The 20,599-nt window shown below is 38.3% G+C and overlaps 2 protein-coding genes across 3 annotated transcripts in view; both read right to left on the bottom strand.

Moving 5' to 3' along the window:
* Positions 1-2,954, bottom strand: part of LOC136885672 (protein sidekick-1-like) — a 66,771-nt gene extending 63,817 nt beyond the window's left edge. For both annotated transcript variants that reach the window (XM_068230213.1, XM_068230214.1), the window contains exon 1: positions 2,823-2,954. In XM_068230213.1, the coding sequence (XP_068086314.1) occupies positions 2,823-2,940 (118 nt within the window). In that variant the 5' untranslated portion in view covers positions 2,941-2,954. The remainder of the gene's footprint in view (positions 1-2,822) is intronic.
* Positions 2,955-3,825: 871 nt separating this feature from the next.
* LOC136885673 (uncharacterized) overlaps positions 3,826-20,599 on the bottom strand; it is a 56,824-nt gene continuing 40,050 nt past the window's right edge. The window contains exons 9-13 of the mRNA XM_067158370.2: positions 16,938-17,075; positions 14,089-14,219; positions 9,573-9,759; positions 5,235-5,305; positions 3,826-3,897 (exon numbers count right to left, since the gene is read on the bottom strand). Of these exons, the coding sequence (XP_067014471.2) occupies positions 3,826-3,897; positions 5,235-5,305; positions 9,573-9,759; positions 14,089-14,219; positions 16,938-17,075 (599 nt within the window). The remainder of the gene's footprint in view (positions 3,898-5,234; positions 5,306-9,572; positions 9,760-14,088; positions 14,220-16,937; positions 17,076-20,599) is intronic.

Genomic DNA, 20,599 nt, shown 5'->3' with positions numbered 1-20,599 from the left:
AACCGTACAGCAAACTTTTCTGTGGGGCCACTGCGGTACTTCAGGGTGCTAGCAATTTTTATTGTATTTAGTACATATATTGAACACTTAAGTGAAATATCACCTGGAATATTGTTTTACTTCTGACTGACTACATGCACAGTAGGAAGAAAGCTTTGGCTACCAGGACGTTTCTTGTTGTGTCCTGGCAGTCAACGTGTTAAGAATCTTCCAGGATGAGTGAGGAAAACTGACGTAAAGTGGTCTGATGAGAGAAGAATCGCATTCTTCACTACGATGAAGGAGTACTGAAATCGAGAAAGCCTTGTACCTCGAACGTTATTGAGGATCTAGCCATGAAAGCCAAGTGTATGAAACTGGAGAGAGCTTTCCAGCTCTGTAAGAATGTTTACAATTCGAAATCCCTTTCCTTTCACCTCAAACTTCGACACTATGAAGCTGTAGTATGGTATGCCTCAGAATTCTTGAACATGGTCAAAAAGGAACAACTCAGGAATTTGGAACTGAAAGAACGAAAGATCCATCATGGGCCCCAATGAAGAGGGAGGTGAATACAGAATCAGGCATAACAACGAGCTTTACCAACATTAGTCATGAGAAAGATAATCTTCTACGGTCACAGAGTAAGAATGGACAGGAGACTGACCTCAAGAATTTTCAATACCCTTTCTAGAGGGAAGGAGACAAAATAATGCTAAATGGATGAAACTGGTTCAAAAAACCTAGGTAAAAATTGATCCCAAAGATATATTCAAGAGGGATAAATTTAGAATGCTGATCAGAACATCTGACACTCTCCAGTTACTGACAGCTGTAGTGGGAGTGAAGTGGACTCAGGAAAGGAAAGCAACCCACATTACAAAGATGAAGGAATACTGGGCTAAGAAGAAAGCTCACCAGAGTTAAGAACCAAGTGGTCCAAGGGACTACTACTACTACTACTACTACTACTACTACTACTGGAAAGATAAAAGAAGATTGTAGAATGAGGTCTTGGTTAAAAGTAGTTGCAGGGGTTAGACAAAGCTGTAATCTTTCACCCTTATTGTTCATAGTACTTGTGGATCATCTACTGAATGGTATAAAATGGTAGGGAGGAAAGGTTGGATGAAAATGCAGCGAACAGTTTGGCCTCTGCCGATGACTTGGTCTTAACGGCGGACTGTGCTGAAACCTGCAGTCTAATAATATCATGGAGCTTGAGAGAAGATGCAGTAAATATGATATAAAAATAATTTTTTCAAGACTAAAGTGACGTCAGAAAGCAAGAAATCTAAGAGGAATGAATGTCACGTTGGAAATACAAAACTGGGGCAGGTGGATCATTTCCATTACTTGGGATGTGTATTCTTCCAGGATAGAAGTATACTAAGTGAAACTGAATGATGGTGCAGCAAAGCTAATGCAGTTGAACTCACAGTTATGATGAACAGTATTCTAAGAAAAAAAAACTAATTCTTAAATGAAACTATCTTTACATCTGTCTGTACTTGATGATGAACATATTCTTTGTATGTTTGCGGATCTACACATAAATCCCTTATGCATACAGTCTTACTAATAAACCACGTATAAGTCTCCTATGTTACAGTTATTAAATTAACTTTTTATACAGATCACGACCCTTGTATAAGCATTGTATAGCAGCAAGTGATGAAAAAGAACAACGAGCGATCAGTTTATTTTAGTGGTATTTACTGTTGGCAGTAACATAATCGTGTTAAAAAATCCGACTTATCCATTAAGTACACATTGAAAGAATGGGAAATAACATTGATGATCTCTGTGATAATTGTAACACAGAAGGCATAGAACATTTAGAGGTTATGAAGGCTGGACATGTTCATAAAATAAAACACCTTAAGAGACGGAGTGACCCATTTCTCCTAGATGACAGAAGTTTTAAAATGAAATATATATTTACAAAAGAATATGCTTGAATTGTCATTACCATAAACAGAAATGACTTGATGAAAGATCCAAGAGGTGGCTCTATATTGTGCAAGCTTCATGTTCTCACAGCACTACGGACATGAGTGAGGAATAAGGTTAGGAATTATTAACAGTGACATAATAATTATTATTAGTGCTCCAAGGCTAAATGGTTAACATTCCGGCCTTTGGTCACAGGGGTCCCAGGTTCGATTCCTGGCAGGGTCGGGAATTTTAACCATAATTGGTTAATTTCGCTGGCACGGGAGCTGGGTGTATGTGTCGTCTTCATCATCATGTCATCCTCATCACGATGCGCAGGTCGCCTACGGGAGTCAAATCAAAAGACCTGCACCTGGCGAGCCAAACATGCCCTCGGACACTCCCGACACTAAAAGCCATACGCCATTTAATTTCATTACTAGTGAGAATAAGATATTGCTGAAATATATGTATTACTGTTCTGTTCTTGGTTTGTTTTTTTAAGCATTCTATTCTATTCTATTCAACTCATGCTACCACGCGGCATCTTGAGAGGTTTTGCTTCTAGATATTCTAGATAACTAACAAAAGCGATCATAAAGGCAGTGAAGTAAAGTAAAGAAATACGCCAGGAAGAGATTCCTACGGCTTGGAACGAGTGTACTCGTGCAGTGTAGTAATACATTGCATATACCATGTTTATTGGTAAGAAAAATATGCAACACTTATACAAGGTTTATTCATTGTATAACTATACAAGTGTTAAACAACTGTATAAGGATTTTATTAGTAAGACTGATAAACAACAACTTACTTGCAATTAAAATCGCAACTTGCACCAACTCCCTTGCTACAAATTCTTAGATGGTAATCACAAAACATTTGAATCGTCAGGGAAACAAACTTACCTGCTTGTTTTGTTAAGACATCAAGGTGCTCGGAACTGGGAGCAATCCCATTGTTTGTAAGAGCTTGAACCCAAGCTGTGTATTTTGTATATGGAAATATATTCTGATCCAGAACCATGTATGAGCTGTTAGTAATGCCATACAATACTGTACTGCTGCCATCTGTTAGATACACTCTGTAGGACTCGCCAGGACAAGCTATGTAACCATTGGCTGAATACTGGAACATAAAGTAAGGGCATTACTCTTGAACAATTCTTCATACTATATATACAGCTGTATATATATATGTAATTACACAGTTGTATATACAGATTTGTAATTTTAAATCAGGAGTAATTCATGTAATAAACCAATTAAAAGGTAGAAAAGCTTTAGACCCTAATGAAATTCCAGCTGAAGTTATAAATCTTAATGAATAACAAATCTACAAGATAACGGACCTTTTAAGTAGTGATTATAATTCTGTACAATTACCTCAAAACTGGCTAACCTCTACTTTCTTTCCTGTGACAAAACATACAACTTATAAAAATTTGCAAAAAAAAAAAAAAAAATTGTCTTATCAGGCTAATAAACCATTTGCTGAAACCTTTCTTAAGAATTATTCATGTTCTAGTTTGAAAATAAATTTGAGGAAATCCTAGAAGTTAACCATTTTGCATCTCAAAATGAATAAAGAACTTGTGAGGCTCATCTTGGTTTAACAACTCTTCTCCAAGAATTTTGGAATCAACAGAAAAATGCCTTAGCCTGTTTTTGAGATTATGAAAGGATATTTAATTATAATGTTATTGGTTTTACATCCCACTAACTATTTTCTGACAGATTTTGGAGACAATGAGGTGCTGGAATTTTGTCCCTAAGGAGTTCTTTTACGTACCAATAAATCTACCAACACGCGGCTGATGTATCTGAGCACTTCCAAATATCCCCGGACTGAGCCAGGATCAAACCTGTCAAGTTGGGGTCAGAAGGCCAGCACCTCAACTGTCTGAGCCATTCAGCCTGGTGAAAGGGCACCAGATACAGTAAAATGCAGTGAGTGCATCAGACTACTATGAGCAAGCTGGAACTAATGATAAAAATTCAAGAATTATTAAAAACTTCTATTGGCATTGAAAGATCGATAACTGTTTTAGAAATTTAACAAGTTGGTCAAAGCAGTGTTTCTGTCTCTGTTATTGCTTGGCATTTATTCAGACACTATACTCGTATTTAAGGCAATATTGATAGAAATGAAAGCAGGAATGAACGTGAACAGAGATTTTTTTTTTCGCTTTAAAACGCTACACAGATAGGTCTTATGGCGATGATGGGAGAGAGAAGGCCTAGGAGTGGGAAGGAAGCGGCCAAGTCCTTAATTAAAGTACAGCCCCAGCATTTTCCTGGTGTGAAAATTGGAAACCATGGAAAACCATCTTCAGGGCTGCCGACAGTGTGATTGGAACCCACTATCTCCCGGATGCAAGCTCACAGCTCCGCGGTCCTAACCACACAGCCAAATTGCTCAGTGAACAGACAAAATACCTCGACATATGCAGATGACACAGTAAGCCTTGCCAGTAGTCTTGGAAGCCTACAACTACAGTATATATGGACTAACTTACTGCAGTTGGAGAAGAGAGGGGTCTAAATAATTTTTCCTTTTTTAATCCTGATGTTTCACAGCATAAAAATAAATAAGGTTGCTCTGAAAAACAAAGACTAATTAGTGAATACATTTAAATATCTTGATTGGTGGATAAGAGACGATTTGAACCCCAACCTGGAAATTAGATCTGTACGGAAATTGCAAGATCTACACTGAAGAACATGAACATGTTACTGTGTGATAAATGAAGTTTAAAACTTTGGCAGCATATGGTTAAATGTTACATTTGGTCTACGCTGATCAATGGAGTCGAAGCTTAAGCCGTATTGTAATGCAATGTAATTCTCAGAGAGTAGTTTGCCCATTATTATCAGTTTGAAGTGGCTGGTGACATTTTCAGCATTGTTCATAACAGCAGCAGAAGAAGAAGAAGAAGAAGAAGAAACAGAAAGGAAACAAGCTGCAACTGATTAAGGTGGTGCCAAAGTAACACACAATATGTGGAGCAACAAGAAGAAACCTCCAGCACCGGTGCATTACTTCTACAGAGAATATGTGATATGGCGGTGTGGAAAAGACGGTCGGCAAGCAAGCAGAAGTCTATTACTAGGTAACTTAAATCCATATCAACATCTTTTTATGCTCAGAATTTTAATTGTATTGTACTGTGAACATAAATATCACATCAATCAATAACATGTCTGTAAGAATTCATGATATGTTCTCTCTCTTTCCCCAGTAACCTACATTCTAGCTAATCTGACATCATGTTTATGTCAGACGAACGGGATGCTACTGCACTATATATCATAACTTACCTTCCATGACAGTGTAAATTTACTTTTGTCCACTGACACAGCTTGGAGTTGATAAATTGGTTTCTCAGGAACTAGAAAGAGAAAGAGATGGCTTCATCAACATTCAGAACCATAAAACAACTATTAAGATGTAAGGAACCTGATAGTAGTTACAACTAAAATGGTCTGATACGATATTAAACTAAAGTAATTCTTTAAATAAATCTGTGAAATGTTGCTTAGTTCTGGAAATGATAATGTAAACAGTCACTATAAATGTACCAGAACTAGAGTTACCTACAGAACCAGCGATTGGGAATTAGAAGTTGGGGGAGGGGGAACAAAATGCACAGATGACAAAAAGTACCCGGGTTTGTGGAATATAGCAAGCGGGAGCGAGATTTACAAAAAATGAAATGAAAAGCTACAAAATGGTAAGTTTTTTTTTTATGCTCTCTGAGCGAATTTCGACAGAGAGTTGACACCTTACCAACTTAAGTGCAGTAATAATAGTTGTTTGAGATTTTGATTTAACACTTTACAATAAAACTTTCTCCAAAGGAACAATATTACACATTTATTACAATTAAATAATTAGAAGTACGGAGTGATTATACAATTAAGTCATTTAGTATTTGACTTAACACTAAGAAACTAACAGACATTTTTTAAGAGACTGCCAGACTGATGAATGCGTGCAGCAAGCAGCTGAATCATAACTCAGTGTCGATGACCTTGGCAAAACAATATAACCCTGCTACCCTTCCTCACAGCACATGCACTATACATCCACATCGCTATACAAATTGGTTAGTGCACCGAACAACATTTTGTGCATATTTCCGCTAATAATGTTGTTAATAATTAAAGAAATACCGGTAAATTGATTGTACAAATTGCTTTTTTTTTAAAATAATTTCTATAATTCCTAGTTTCTGCTGGCTAAAATGGAATATAAGGTTTTCTCCACAAAGTGGTGTTTTCTTTCATTCTTTTTTTTTTACCATGGTCTTAATTAAGGTACAGCTCCAGCATTTTCTAGTGTGGAAATAGGAAACCACAGAAAACCATCTTCAGGGCTGCTGAGAGTGGGGTTCAAACCCACTATCCCCCGAATACTGGATACTTTCCGCACTTAAGCAACTCCAGCTATTATGTTTATTTGGGTATTTAGTTGTCAAAATTCCTGAACTCTATTTTGCAAATATTATTACTGTGACTTAATTTTATCCTTTTTATTTTATATTTCCATTTAAATACATTTTTCCTAACTTTGGGGCGGAAGGTGTATTGCCATACATACTATTAATATTCTTTATAGTAAACTGTTTTAAAATAAGAATGAAGAAACTGCAGACAAAAATTTACCTCCAGATATATTTTAAAAAGACAGAACACAACTTGGAACAAACAAGCACCAAAACTCGTGGAGAAAAAATATGGCAAAATCGAACAAGTATCACAATTCAAATATCTTGGGGAAAGAATTCAGGAATATGGACTCAAAAAAAAAAAAAGCCAATGAAATTAGATGCCAAAAGATGGAAACTGCATAGCAACTAACCCAAAATAACTACAACAAAAAAATGAATCTCCTAGTACACAAAAGTAAGACATTACAATATAGTCATTAAACTCTTATTTTGAACAGGAAAGCAGACATTGAAAACAATGAGAAAAAGGAATTGCAAAATCATAGGAAAAATTCTAATCCCAAAACCTGCAGACGAACAAAGGCAAACAGGAAATCAAACAATACACAACTACAGTATTAACAGCAACATTAGAAAACGCAGGTTAAGATTCTATGGAAATATTAAAAGAATGGACTCAAACTAACAAAACAAATAGTCAAATTCTATGAAAAGTAAAAACAGACACAACAAAATGAATTGGAAAAATCAAAACCGGACTGAAACAGGCAGAAATTACATCAGCAGATATCTAAAGTCATCTTCAGATCCAAAATTCACAAATGGCAAGTTGACCAAGCAGAAAGACAAAAGAAGACGACTGAAACAACCTTATCTGAAGAAAGAATGAAAGAAAGTCCACAGTAAAAGAGAGAAAGAAAGAAAGAAAGAAAGAAAGAAAGAAAGAAAGAAAGAAAGAAGTAATTCTACATTTCTTCTCTCTCCTGACCAAGGAAGTCGTTTCTTCATTACAGAATGTCTCCGATGTTATTTCTCGATGAATGCAGTATTTGTACATTATTTTCCTTGGCAAAATATAGCTTCCACCTAAGTTGTAGTTTCATTTAAGGCTGCGACAGATTGAAAATGGATTGGGTACGAATGGTACCAGATTAATGGCATTCAGTGCATGACTAGTGCATCTAGATGTTATGAAGGGTCAATGGCACTTTCTCTCCCAATGAGGAAAGCAATGGCAAACTATCTCACACCTATCTCGCCTAGTATGTGTCATTATAGCACCATCATATGATTTTGCATTTGAATGCATATCCTTCATTGGTGCCAGTGAAAGATCCAACTAGTCCAGTCTTTTTATTCATCATCATCATCACCATACATTTCCCTTGACGAGCTCCTGGCGGGTTGGGATGTTTATAGCACCATTCCATTTTCCTCTATCCGATCAATACTGCTCCTCCTTAACTGTGTTCCACTGCAGGTTTCTTTGCATTATACTATTCTCGATTGTTTTCAAACATCTTAGTCTGGGTACCCCTCTTGCCCTCCCTCCTCCTGCCTGGGTCTCCATCATCCCCTTAGGCATCTTTCCTTCTTCCATCCTCTTAACATACTCAAATCATCTAAGTATATCCCTCCCCATTATTCTTTCAATAAAAATTGAGATTAATTCAAATTAAGGCAGCCAACATGAAGACTCTTGAGACAGACAATAAGTAACAACCATCATGGGTAGTTGTGATACGACACTGCCAGACAGTTGTAAGACCAGAAGTTTTATATGTATCAGAAACAGAGCTTGAGAAATGAAACCTCGAAATGAGAACTGGAGAAACTAGAACAAAGGGTAGGGAGAAAGATCTCAGAACCCATTAAAAAAGGAAGAAACGTGGAGCTCAGAAAAATATGAAGTGCATAACAAGGTGGGCAAAGTAACAGACGTCGTCTGGAGGAGGAGGCTGACTTTCTTCGGTCACATGTTCCATATGTCTGGCAGTAGGCTGACGAAACATATCCTACCACAAGTTTGGAAGCAAGCATTGGCTGATGATTTGAAGCTCAGTGGGATATCAAAACAAAATATCATATAGAGACACATCTTTAAACAAAAAATCCAGGATTGAAGGGTACCTGAAAATGAGGTCAAACCAGCAAAATGACATCCCTGGTCAGAACACAGAAAATATGCTCACATTAGGAGAATGAAGGACACATGGGTAAAGATACGTAAAAATGGTTGCAAACCTAAATAAACGTGGTCCAATGTTAAAAAAAGAAGTAGTGGTCACTAAACCTTGCCAACATATGGAGACAAGTTTCACAGAAGTGTGTATTGGTCAAATGCATGTTGAAGAGGACAAGAAATGTTTTACTACAAAAGACAATTACACAGGATGACGTATATAAAGTCTGATGCAGTTATTGCATCAGGAAGTGTATGGTGTCCATAGAAGCAATCTTGTTCTCCTACAACCACTGCTCTTTCCACACTCTGGTGGGTCGCACGTGTGTACTTGGCCGTGTTTTATGGGTCAAATACTCTTCCTGGCACCAACCCTATGTGAAGGGATGTATTCACTATAGCATGTTCCTGTTGAGTTTATGAAGAGGAGAGTGTCAGGACAAACACAAACCCCCAGTCTTTGAGTTGCTGAAATTGAAGCACACACAATTAAGATCCCCCCAATCTCAGCGGGAATCAAACCCCAGACCCTCTGAACCACCAGCCTTTAAAATAATAATACAACAAAATAAAACTGTCCATTTTTTCCTGCATTTAGGATGACACCAGATATTTCTTTGTAAATTATGTCATTAGTTGTCTAAGCAAAATTTACTGCTTGCTTAAAGTTTTTACAGCACTTTCCTGATGTGAAAATGAGAAACCATGGAAAACCATCTTCAGGGCTCTGGGTTCGAACCCACTATCTCCCAAATGCAGTCTCACAGGTGCGCAATCCTAACCACACAGCCAGCTTTCTTGGTAGGAGAGAAAAGAAGTTAAGTCAGGGAAAATTGCTTGAGCAGAATTGATGTGTAACACTGCTTCAAAAACTACATTGTTCAAACACGACATAGTTTTACTCTTAGCCAGACTCATGACTGAAAGTATGTGGGTGCAAAGGTATGTAGAGATAAACATAGTAACTAATTTGCATGCCACTGCATAGAACCAATAAAATAAAAAATAAAGTAGAAAACTTACCCAAGCATGGTGTCGTAAAGTTGGCAAAGGGTATCACAGAACTGTTGGTAAAAGAGTTTCCGTCAAAATCAATAAGCACCACCCTCAGTCGGTAGAACTGTCCAGGGTTCAGACCAGTCAGATAATGAGTCACATGTCGTCCTTGAAGCAGCATCGGAGACTCTGTGGTCAATGCCATATTAACATCCTGAGAAATTAGTAAATTATATCATTAGTGTCTTAAATTATAGTTGATCACTTTAACTTGTTTTTCATAGAATGTTCTTGTAGAATGTAAATTATGTCATTAGTTGTCTAAGAAAAATTTACTGCTTGCTTAAAGTTTGTCCTTGTCTCCTCTCTTTCTATTGCTCCCTCTTCCCACACTGAACCTGACACTGTGTAAGTACAGGAAAAGAACAAACGAGTGTCAAATCAAGTCAGAGAGAAAGGAATAAGAAAGGAACACATATAACAGGACGAAAAAAATGGCAAGTCAATGTGTGAAGGACGAGCATCAGAATTACGAGACAAGGACAGACATGGGAACACAAAAGGATCTCCACATCTTCAAATAGATACTGTATTTCTCTGAATCCAAGACAACCCCCCACTTTTTCCTTAAAAAAAAAAAAAATCAGGCTTAAAACGTGTTTTGTAAAATCATACGAATGCCTTTCTTGTACAGTACAGATTTTTAGACTATCTTCGTCTTCATGCCAACGCCGAACACTGGCTTTAGTTATGCCTATTTTTTTGTGGCAGCACAATTATACTTTATTTCTGCAGGTTTAATAACCATTAACTTGAAATTGGCATCGTAATATCAAAGAGAACCTGTTGAAAATTTGCCGGCAATACCTGCTCCACGTGTCTCTACAGTACGACGATCCATCAGGAAAATATTCCTGTTGTCTATAAAACTGTTACTTTTTCTCAGCATCAGGTACACGCTACACGCAGCATGTCCCGCTTCCTGGTTTCGGCCGACTTCTACTGCTAGCGATGTATAGGCCAACTAAAGATGCAGACGTTGAAGGTCAAAGAATGAGTTTATTGCGCTGTGGTATGGCCATTCCGCCCTTGTAATTTCGTACACATACCTCACAATTTCATCTTTGACTTCTTTATGCGTCCTCGTTGCGGGCCACTGAATGCATTTTTTTGTACAGTAAGCATTTTTTTTAAGCTATCTCTGTCTTCCTGCTAACACTGAATATTGGCTTTAGTTAGGCCTATGCTATATTTTCTTGTGGATGCACAATTTGTTCTTCATTTTCTCATGTTTAATACCCATTAACTTAAAATTGGCATCATAATATCGATGATGGCAACCCATTGAAAATTTGCCGGCAATACCTATTTCACGTATCTTTACAATAATACGATCCATCACGAAAATATTCCTGCTGTCTATAAAACTTAATTTTATTAAGCGTTAGATACAGTAGACGTATTGTAAGTCTGCCAATGAGTAGCCGTGGCCCTTCTAAGAATTCAAAGCTCGCATGATTTGAGGCAATTCTGCGAATATGAGAAACTTTTTTTGTAGAGGCTAATAGAATGTCATTCTCTCTTCACTATTTCCCAAGATCCAGTGACGTTACACAGAGGCGCTGTACAACCGGTTGCCGCGGCTAGCAATGTATAATAAAGAGGCGGACGTTGATTGTCAACAAGTTTTGTGTGCGCGTGCTGGGGATGAAAAGAAGCAGCGTGGTTACCGTGGTAGCTGCCAGTGGTGTTCATTGCTGTTAGGTCGCGAATGCAAGACGACCCTTGATTTTTCACATGAGATTCTGAGAAAAATACATCGTCTTGGATCCAGAAAAATACGGTAGGTTCTCTCTTCATCAATCCCAGTTCTTGTACATCCATCTCTTGTCTGCCCCTGACAAGTTCATTTGTGCTTCTCAGCTTCATCAGGAGGGCGGACATCAACACTCATTGAGGTGAGATCTTCAGTCTTCATGTGGGATAAGTGTAGGATAAGAAGAAAGCCCGATTAGTAGAGGAAAAGGGAAGAAACATAAGACAAAGATAAATACAGGTGATAAAAGAATAGGAACACAGTCAATGAGTGTTGATGTCCATCCTGATGAAGATGGGAAGCAGAAATGAGCTCGTCAGGGGCAGACAAGAGATGGATGTACAAGATGAGGAGACAGCCTATCTATTTGAAGATGTGGACATTGTCCTTGTCCTTTTGTGTTTCCATGTTTGTCCTCATCTCCTAATTCTGTTTCTCTCTTTTCACACACTGACCTGCCACTGTGCTTGTCCTATTGTATGTGTGTTTCTTTAGCTGCCTCTGTGGATCTGTGGTAGAGTGTCGGCCTCCGGATACCAAGATAGCGGGTTCAAACCCGGCAGAGGTAGTCGGATTTTTGAAGGGCGGAAAAAAGTCCATTCGACACTCCATGTCGTACGATGTCAGCATGTAAAAGATCTCTGGTGATACATTTGGTATTTACCCGACAAAATTAATTAAATCTCAGCCATAGACGCCCAAGAGAAATCTGGTTTACTCTGTCTGCCATCTAGCGGACCTAGAGTAAAACGGAACGTCGAAATTGACGAGCAGACAGCCAGATGGCAGTAGAATAACACCCACGGTATCCCACGCCTGTCGTAAGAGGCGACTAAAAGGAGCCCTCAGAGGCTCTAAACTTGGGAGTGTGGGTTGGCGACCACGGGGCCCTTAGCTGAGTCCCGGCATTGCTTCCACTTACTTATGCCAGGTTCCTCACTTTCATCAATCCTATCCAACCTCCCTTGGTAAACTCTTATTCTTCTGACCCCGACGGTATTAAGAGCATTTGAGGCCTACTGAGTGTTTCATTTTCACGCCCTTCGTGGTCCTTGTGTTTCTTTGGCCGATGCCTTCATTTTTCGAAGTGCGGGATCCCTTTTTTTTTCCCTCTCTGATTAGTGTTAATTGAGGATGGTTGCCTAGTTCTACTTCCTCTTAAAACAATAATCACAACCACACCACTCTTATTCAACCTTCCCCCACTCCTCTCTCTCTCTTTGACTTGACCTGTCATTGTGTTTATACAGTTATGTGTTGCCTTTCATGTTCCTCTCTACATAATTATGTCTCCATTCGGCACTTGTTTATTCCTCCCCACTACTTCTTAATTGTGATGTTTTCTTGTTCAAACCAGTCAATAAAGCTAGTTTTTATTAGGTTTTGACTGTTGACCTTGGTGGGGAATATGTTCTCGTATTTATTTTTCACAACTGCTTTGTATTTGAAATAGATCTGACATGAAATTGGAGGAATGTGGGTCAGATCCCACTGGTAACCAGATGGCCATTTTTGTTCTGTACTTAATATCTCTTCAGCACATAATATACAGGGTAATTAAACTATATTTCCACTTCAAATATCTTTTGAACCGTTAAAGATATTGACATTCTGTTTTCAAATTATTAAATTGTATTAAGGGGCTCATAAAACACTGTTCAATTCATCTCTATCACATACATCCGAGAAACTGGTAGCAACTTCATTTTTTAAACGGGGTTACACTAATTTCACCCAAAAGAACGACTAAGAATCGAGTGACAAGTTCCGTGATGTGCTCATTTCGCAAGTCTGACAAGGGTTTCATATGTGTAGGCATTAGACAGAAAGCTCGCTGTGATGTTGCGTGACTCATGCCTAGTTAATAAACACACATACCTCGCCCTTACCTTAAGCAGACCCGGAGAAACAATAGTGATGTACAGAATTTCAGAGTTGCAAAACTTTTGTTTCACTGAAACTAAATCAGAAACAGACATGATAACACAGTGAAATTTATAATACTTAAAGTGCTTTATTGTCCTCCTCATGAGTACACAGTGCATGAAATGAAATCAACAACTTCAAAATCTAATGAATGACATGGTCATAGGAAAGAATGGATGCAAAAATTAATGGATAATGTTATTGTAAGGCTCTTTGGTCCTTCTTAAAGCCTAATTCTGAGATTGCCATTGATGTTCACGGACCATTTCATTGCTCTCTACACTCGTATTTCTGGCGTATATATCAAATTCTTAAAAGCTATTTTAAATTATGACATGAACGTTTAAGCTACCTTTAGTATTGCGTTAGGGTACAGTGGCTTGTGTAGCAGTGATGGTGATTTTCTATGTCAACTGTTTATGATAACACATGCCTAAAACTCTCGCCTCAGTACTGTCGTTACTTTCACCCTCACTCCGAACATTATGCTAAATCACTGTCTGAATTTCCTAACTCTACACTAATTGCACTTTTCTCTAAGCATTTAATTCTACTGCATGGACCAGTAACCATTTTCATCAGCCCATTAGAAGCACACATTTACAGCCCAGTGGGCAAATATTACTTTCTAACACAAAAATTAATATTCCAAGTCATTCTTGCTCATTTGTGAAAATTTTGACTGCATTTGGTTGTTTTCTCTTGAAAACATAAGCCACTGCATGAAGAAATGTACAAAATATCTACAGTCGTGCTTGGCAATCAATGTGTTCTTATTAGTACAACAGGTCAGACACTTACGTAATATTCAACTCTATAAAATTCAGGTCGTCCTTGTCCTCCGACTTTATTCCATTCTGTTGAGAATGAAACTGTAGCCTCGGTGTATTTCACATCAGAGATTTTGGGAGGCTCAAGAAGGTATGCATAATCTGAAAAAAAAATGAAGTTTGCCACATTAAAACAAAGTACAGTACAAAAGATCAATTTAAGGCTCTCTGCATCACAACTTTAAATCATTTTAATTTACATTTCATTTTCTGGATTTTGGCTCTAATAACATCACTCGGTTGTCTGTTGACCACACTGTGAGCCAGTACTCAGGAGTTAGTGGGTTCAAAACCCACTGTCAGCAGTCTTGAAGATGGTTTTGCGTGGTTTCTCATTTTCACACCACATAAATACTGGGGCTGTATACTAAGGCCACAGTCATTTTCTTCTTAGTCCTAGCCCTTTCCTATCCCATTATCACTAAAAGACATAACTACATTAAAACACTTGCAAAAGAAACTATCAACATGGAAGTCTGGATGGAATTTTATACCAAAGGAAATCTAAAATTCAAAATTTGATTCGACCTTTTTTGTTCCTTTACATTACTTCTTCAGTGCTTGTCCTGTGATCTAATAATTTGCCTCATTGTATTCATCTTTATCTTTTTGTCTCTTCACCTTTCAAGCCTTTATCCAACTTTTTTCTCACTCGACACCTACCACACCAGGAATGAAGACTGGTCAACACTAAGGCCAATGTAGCCAGCTGGCCTCACGCCAATGACAGAACATTACACCACCTCGTACTCTTTGTTGGACTAGCAGGGAGAGATGAAGTATTTACTAATGGAGCACTTCATTAAGATAAGATGTAACTTTCAAGTATTAAAGGGTATAAACACTTTTTTTTTTTCCTAAGTAGGCTTTAGTAGAATCTGATGGATGTTCTTTCAAGAATGAAACATGTGATTCTTTGTTTACAGGTGTGTTATAATTAATGTTCAACATACTGAAAAGCATTGAAGTTACATCATCATCTGCTTCTCCACCGTTGCATCTCCTTTTCTGAGATTGATATTTACCATCACTCATTTTTAGGTATTGTTATGATGGGGTTGCACTCCCAAAGGCATTTTAGAGCTATGCCAGCAATTATTCAGCAGAGTAGAAACCCTTGCAGCTGCCCCTAACATGAGAAACAAATGCTACTAATGAATGGTGTTCTCATACTATTCCCCGAGTGCTGCGCTGGCTCTTCCGCAATCTCCACCATTGTGAAATCCATCTTCTCCGCTATAGATTCCATTGAGGTTTTCACTCGTAATTCTGAGCTGGGACCTTTACCAGATGATACATGCCAGGTAATGGTTTTTTTTTAATATCAAGTTTTAATATATCAACTCATGTGTATAATTTTAAGTTTGTCATCAACAGTTTGAATGTTATGCTCTGAACAATCTAGAACATTCTCACTATTTTAATTGACGTATTTGGCGGTCCGAATTATTTTCATGTGTTATTTGTCCTTGTCATTTTGTGCTTTTTCTTGAATATTTTACAGCTGAGGATGTCTACAAGTTAGACAAACATGTCCCGTCATATTTTAAAAAATATTGTTTAAATAATTAGACAATAAAAATTTTGGTATTGTAAAGGTGGAATATTGATTTAACCTCAAAAAGTTCTAGTAATTATTTCACTTTTCTTCTTCATTTGCCAATTAACTTACCTAACATCTTACAATTCTCAAAGACTGGTAGAGGGTAGATCATGGAAGACTACTGGCAAAAATGAGTGTTATTGGACTAGAAAAAAGAGTGACTGAATGGGTTGGTATATTTCTAGAAAATAGAACTCAGAGAATTAGAGTAGGCGAAGCTTTATCTGACCCTGTAATAATTAAGAGGGGAATTCCTCAAGGCAGTATTATTGGACCTTTATGTTTTCTTATATATATCAATGATATGTGTAAAGAAGTGGAATCAGAGATAAGGCTGTTTGCAGATGATGTTATTCTGCACAGAGTAATAAATAAACTACAAGATTGTGAGCGGCTGCAGGGTGACCTCAATAGTATTGTGAGATGGAGGTGGGCAGTGGTATGATGATAAACGGGGTTAAAAGTCAGGTTGTGAGTTTCACAAATAGGAAAAGTCCTCTCAGTTTTAATTACTGCATTGATGGGGTGAAAGATCCTTTTGGGGATCATTGTAAGTACCTAGGTGTTAATATAAGAAAAGACCTTCATTGGGGTAATCACATAAATATGATTGTTAATGAAGGGTACAGACTCTGCACATGGTTATGAGGGTGTTTAGGGGTTGTAGTAAGGATGTAAAGGACAGGGCATATAAGTCTCTGGTAAGACCCCAACTAGAGTATGGTTCCAGTGTATGGGACCCTCACCAGGATTACTTGATTCAAGAACTGGAAAAAATCCAAAGGAAAGCAGCTCGATTTGTTCTGGGTGATTTCCAACAAAAGAGTAGCGTTACAGAAATGTTGCAAAGTTTGGGCTGGGAAGTACTGGGAGAAAGGAGACTAGCTGCTCAATTAAGTGGTATGTTCCGAGCTGTCAGTGGAGAGATGGCGTGGGAGGACATCAGTAGACGAATAAGTTTGAGTGGTGTCTTTATAAATAGGAAAGATCACAATATGAAGATAAAGTTGGAATTCAAGAGGACAAATTGGGGCAAATATTCGTTTATAGGAAGGGGAGTTAGGAATTGGAGTAACTTACCAAGGGAAATGTTCAATAATTTTCCAATTTCTTTGAGATCATTTAAGGAAAGGCTAGGAAAACAACAGATAGGGAATCTGCCACCTGGGCGACTGCCCTAAATGTAGATCAGTGATTGATATTTCTAATCTACTCACATTCTCTGCAGTATGGTGGATAGTACTCCTTCAGACAGCCATCCGGACACAGTCCACTGTATGCATCACAAGAGTCTTCATTACGACACTGTCCACACTTCTGGAGACAGTTGCTGCCATAGTTGCCAACAGGACAGTCTGCAAAGCAAAACTTAATGTAACTATATTCAAATGAGAATTCTCCCCTTCAGAAAGTTTCACAGTTTTATTAGTTACACGGTAAATAACTATGGTAGAGAGAAAGGGCTGGCAGTTCTGTCAAGTTCTGACCTTGATGAGAGCATGAGCAAGTAAAATTGTAGTTTTATTGGAATTCAAACCCCATCCAGAAGTAAAAGATTTTAAAATGAGATCTATTTCCACCAAGGAGGCGATGAAGGCTGGATATAAAGATAACCTCTGTACCCCTCTTAGTGCCAATGATACAGATGGTGGAAGCAGAAAACTTATATCCATGTTCCGAAGTGGTACGGATATTTTCAGGGATATCCCAGAAGGAAGCGAGTTGCATGAACCCTTTTAATCGCATACCGCCCTCCTGCCATTCTTAACACTAGAAGAGCCCAACTTGCCTCATACCTTTAAAGGCCGCAGGCGGTTATTTTGACTGCTGCCGCTTGTTGATATATATCTAAGCATCCAGGGTCTAGGAAATGTGTGCATGTTCAATAATGTATTTTAAAATAACATCAATCAATCAATCAATCAATCAATCAATCAATCAATCAATCAATCAGTCAATCAATCAATCAGTCAATCAATCAATCACTACTGATCTGCATTTAGGGCAGTCGCCCAGGCAGCAGATTCCCTTTTCCTAGCCTTTTCTTAAGTGATTTCAAAGAAATTGGAAATTTATTGAATATCTATCTCCCTTGGTAAGTTATTCCAATCCCTAACTCCCCTTCCTATAAGTGAATATTTGCCCCAATTTGTCCTCTTGAATTCCAACTTTATCTTCATAATGTGATCTTTCCTACTTTTAAAGACACCACTCAAACTTATTTGTCTATTAACGTCATTCCAGGCCATCTCTCCACCGACAGCTCGGAACATACCACTTAAGCAAAATTCTTTCAAGAATAAAATTTACTGTATCCACCTATTCAATACAATTCACAATTTAAAGTGATTAAATTCTACATGAATTACAGACACTTTTTAGGTACATGTTTCGACCTTTTCTTGGGCATCTTCAGCCTATTGACAATCTTAAGGTCAAGTCCAAGGACTTGTTTGAGTTACACATTTGAACTTAATACTATACAAATGATCTTATTCTAAATTTTAAAAAATTGTAAAAAAGTTTATTTTAGATGCTGTGTACATGGGTTTAAAATGTGTACGTTGAATAAAACCAAAATTTGTGACATAATTGCAATAAAAAGTATCTACATTTAACTAAAATTGTCCAAAGCAAAAATTAGATCTTCATTTTTTTTTTTGCTTTATGTCGCACCAACACAGATAGGTCTTATGGCGATGATGGGATAGGGAAGGTCTAGGACTGGGAAGAAAGCGACTGTGGCCGTAGTTAAGGTACAGCCCCAGCATTTACGTGGGGTGGAAATGGGAAACAATGGGAAACCATCTTCAGGGCTGCCAACAGTGGGGTTCGAACTCACTATCTCCCGGATGCGAGCTCAAAACTGCACGCCCCTAACCGCATGGCCAACTCGCCCGGTCATCAATTATTGGGTGAATCATTAGGTTAATAAAATTTTTAAAAAGTATATTCATCAAAGGTGCTTTTTAATCATCTATGTCGTACGTTTGGCAGCAACAAAACCGGAACTGTGGTATATTGTCAATCATGCATAGCTTGATCATTCTAGCTGGAGGAGATTTGAATACAAAAGTGGGACAGGACAATGAAAGACTTGAACATATTATGGGAAGGCATGGTTTAGGAAAACGAAATGAGAATGGACAGCTGTTTTGTGGACTTCTGTGCAAGCCACGATTTGGTTATTGGTGGTATTATATATTTCCACATAAAGACTGCCATAAAGTGACATGGGTATCACCGGATCATAGGACAGAAAACCAGATAGATCATGTGGTTATTGGACGAGGGTGGACGAGTTCATTGTTAGACGTGAGGAACGAGAGAGGTGCAGACATTGGTAGTGATCACCATCTTCTTGTGGCTACCTTTACAATGAAGATCCAGGCACAAAAGAGAGGGATAGAGCAGGCAAGAAAGCGATATGATGTTGGAAAGCTAAGGGATGACAGAAATGTGAAAGAAGCCTTCAGGATAGAACTAAAGAATCGATTTCAAGCATTCACTGAGGTGGAGGATGAAACTATTAAGGAAAAATAGGTGAAGACTAGATCTGTATTTACTGAAGTAAGTGAAAATATCCTGGGTTTTAAGGACAGGAGGAAAAAGACTGGATGACTGACCAGACATGGGAAATTATCAGACATAGGAAAGAGATAAAGGAAGTAATGAATGCATGTAAGACACAAACAAGGAAGGCAGAATTGCAATCCAAATATGCTGCAAAGGATAAGGAAGTAAAGAGAACTGTGAGGGGAGATCAAAGGAAATGGATAGATGACCTATCTCAACAAGCAAAGGAGGCAGCCAGAAAGGGAAATCTTAGAGAACTCTATACCATCACCAGAGTTCTGGCAAGGAAGTAGATGCAGAAAAACCGTACAGTCAGAAACAAAGATGGTGTCCTCCTAACAAACTCTGAGGATCAACTGAAGCAATGGCAGGAACATTTCTCTGCGGTGTTAAACCACTCCTTGGAGGAGCAAGTAGATGCGGGAGAAGGCGAAGAAGAAGAGGAAGAAACCCAGCCTGACCCAAGGATTAAAGCCTGCTTTCCAACAATGGAGGAAATCAAGCGGGCATTGAGAGAGTTGCATATTGGTAAGGCAGCAGGAGTTGACAATATTCCAGCAGAAGTCATGAAGGTTGATATGGATACCATTGCCAATATGTTGCAGCCACTATTTGAGAAGATATGGGTTAATGGAGAAATGCCGACAGATTGGAGATGTGGGTTGCTGGTGAAGTTGCCAAAGAAGGGTGATACGTCAAACTGTAACAACTGGAGGGGCATTACGCTTTTTTCAATCCCTAGGAAAGTCTTCACCAGGGTTCTGCTGAACAGAATTAAGAAGTATATCAACTTGAGGTTCCGACGGGAACAGGCAGGCTTTCGATCAAATCGCTCGTGTGTAGACCAAATAAACATCTTGAGGATAATTCTGGAGCAGTGTGCTGAGTGGTCATCTCACCTCTATGCAGTGTTCATCGACTTCAAAAAAGATTTTGATTCGATCAACAGAGAAGCTATGTGGAAGGAAGTGAAGCGGTATGGAGTGCCACCACAAATTACCAACCTCATTCAAGAAACATACCGTGATTATACATGCAGAGTGAAATGAAATACCTAAGAAGTATGATAGGAAAAACAAGGAAAGACAGGGAGAAATGAAGATGTTAGAAACATTGGAACAGAAAACCTAAATGAGAGTACTGATTGGAGTAAACTAATATGGTCTGGACATGTAAAGAGGATGGAGGAGGAAATAATACCAAAACAGATGGTGGAGATGATGTTTGAGGGAAAGAGAGTGAGACAGAGACCTAGAACAAGGTGGATCGACTCAATAAAGAGGAGTGCAAGAGGAAGAAATCT

Source organism: Anabrus simplex, chromosome 14 (assembly GCF_040414725.1).
Source record: "Anabrus simplex isolate iqAnaSimp1 chromosome 14, ASM4041472v1, whole genome shotgun sequence".
NCBI classification, from domain to species: Eukaryota; Metazoa; Arthropoda; class Insecta; order Orthoptera; family Tettigoniidae; genus Anabrus; species Anabrus simplex.
The sequence above is the reverse complement of the archived record's forward strand: the minus strand, read 5'-3'. Positions and strand labels throughout refer to the sequence as shown.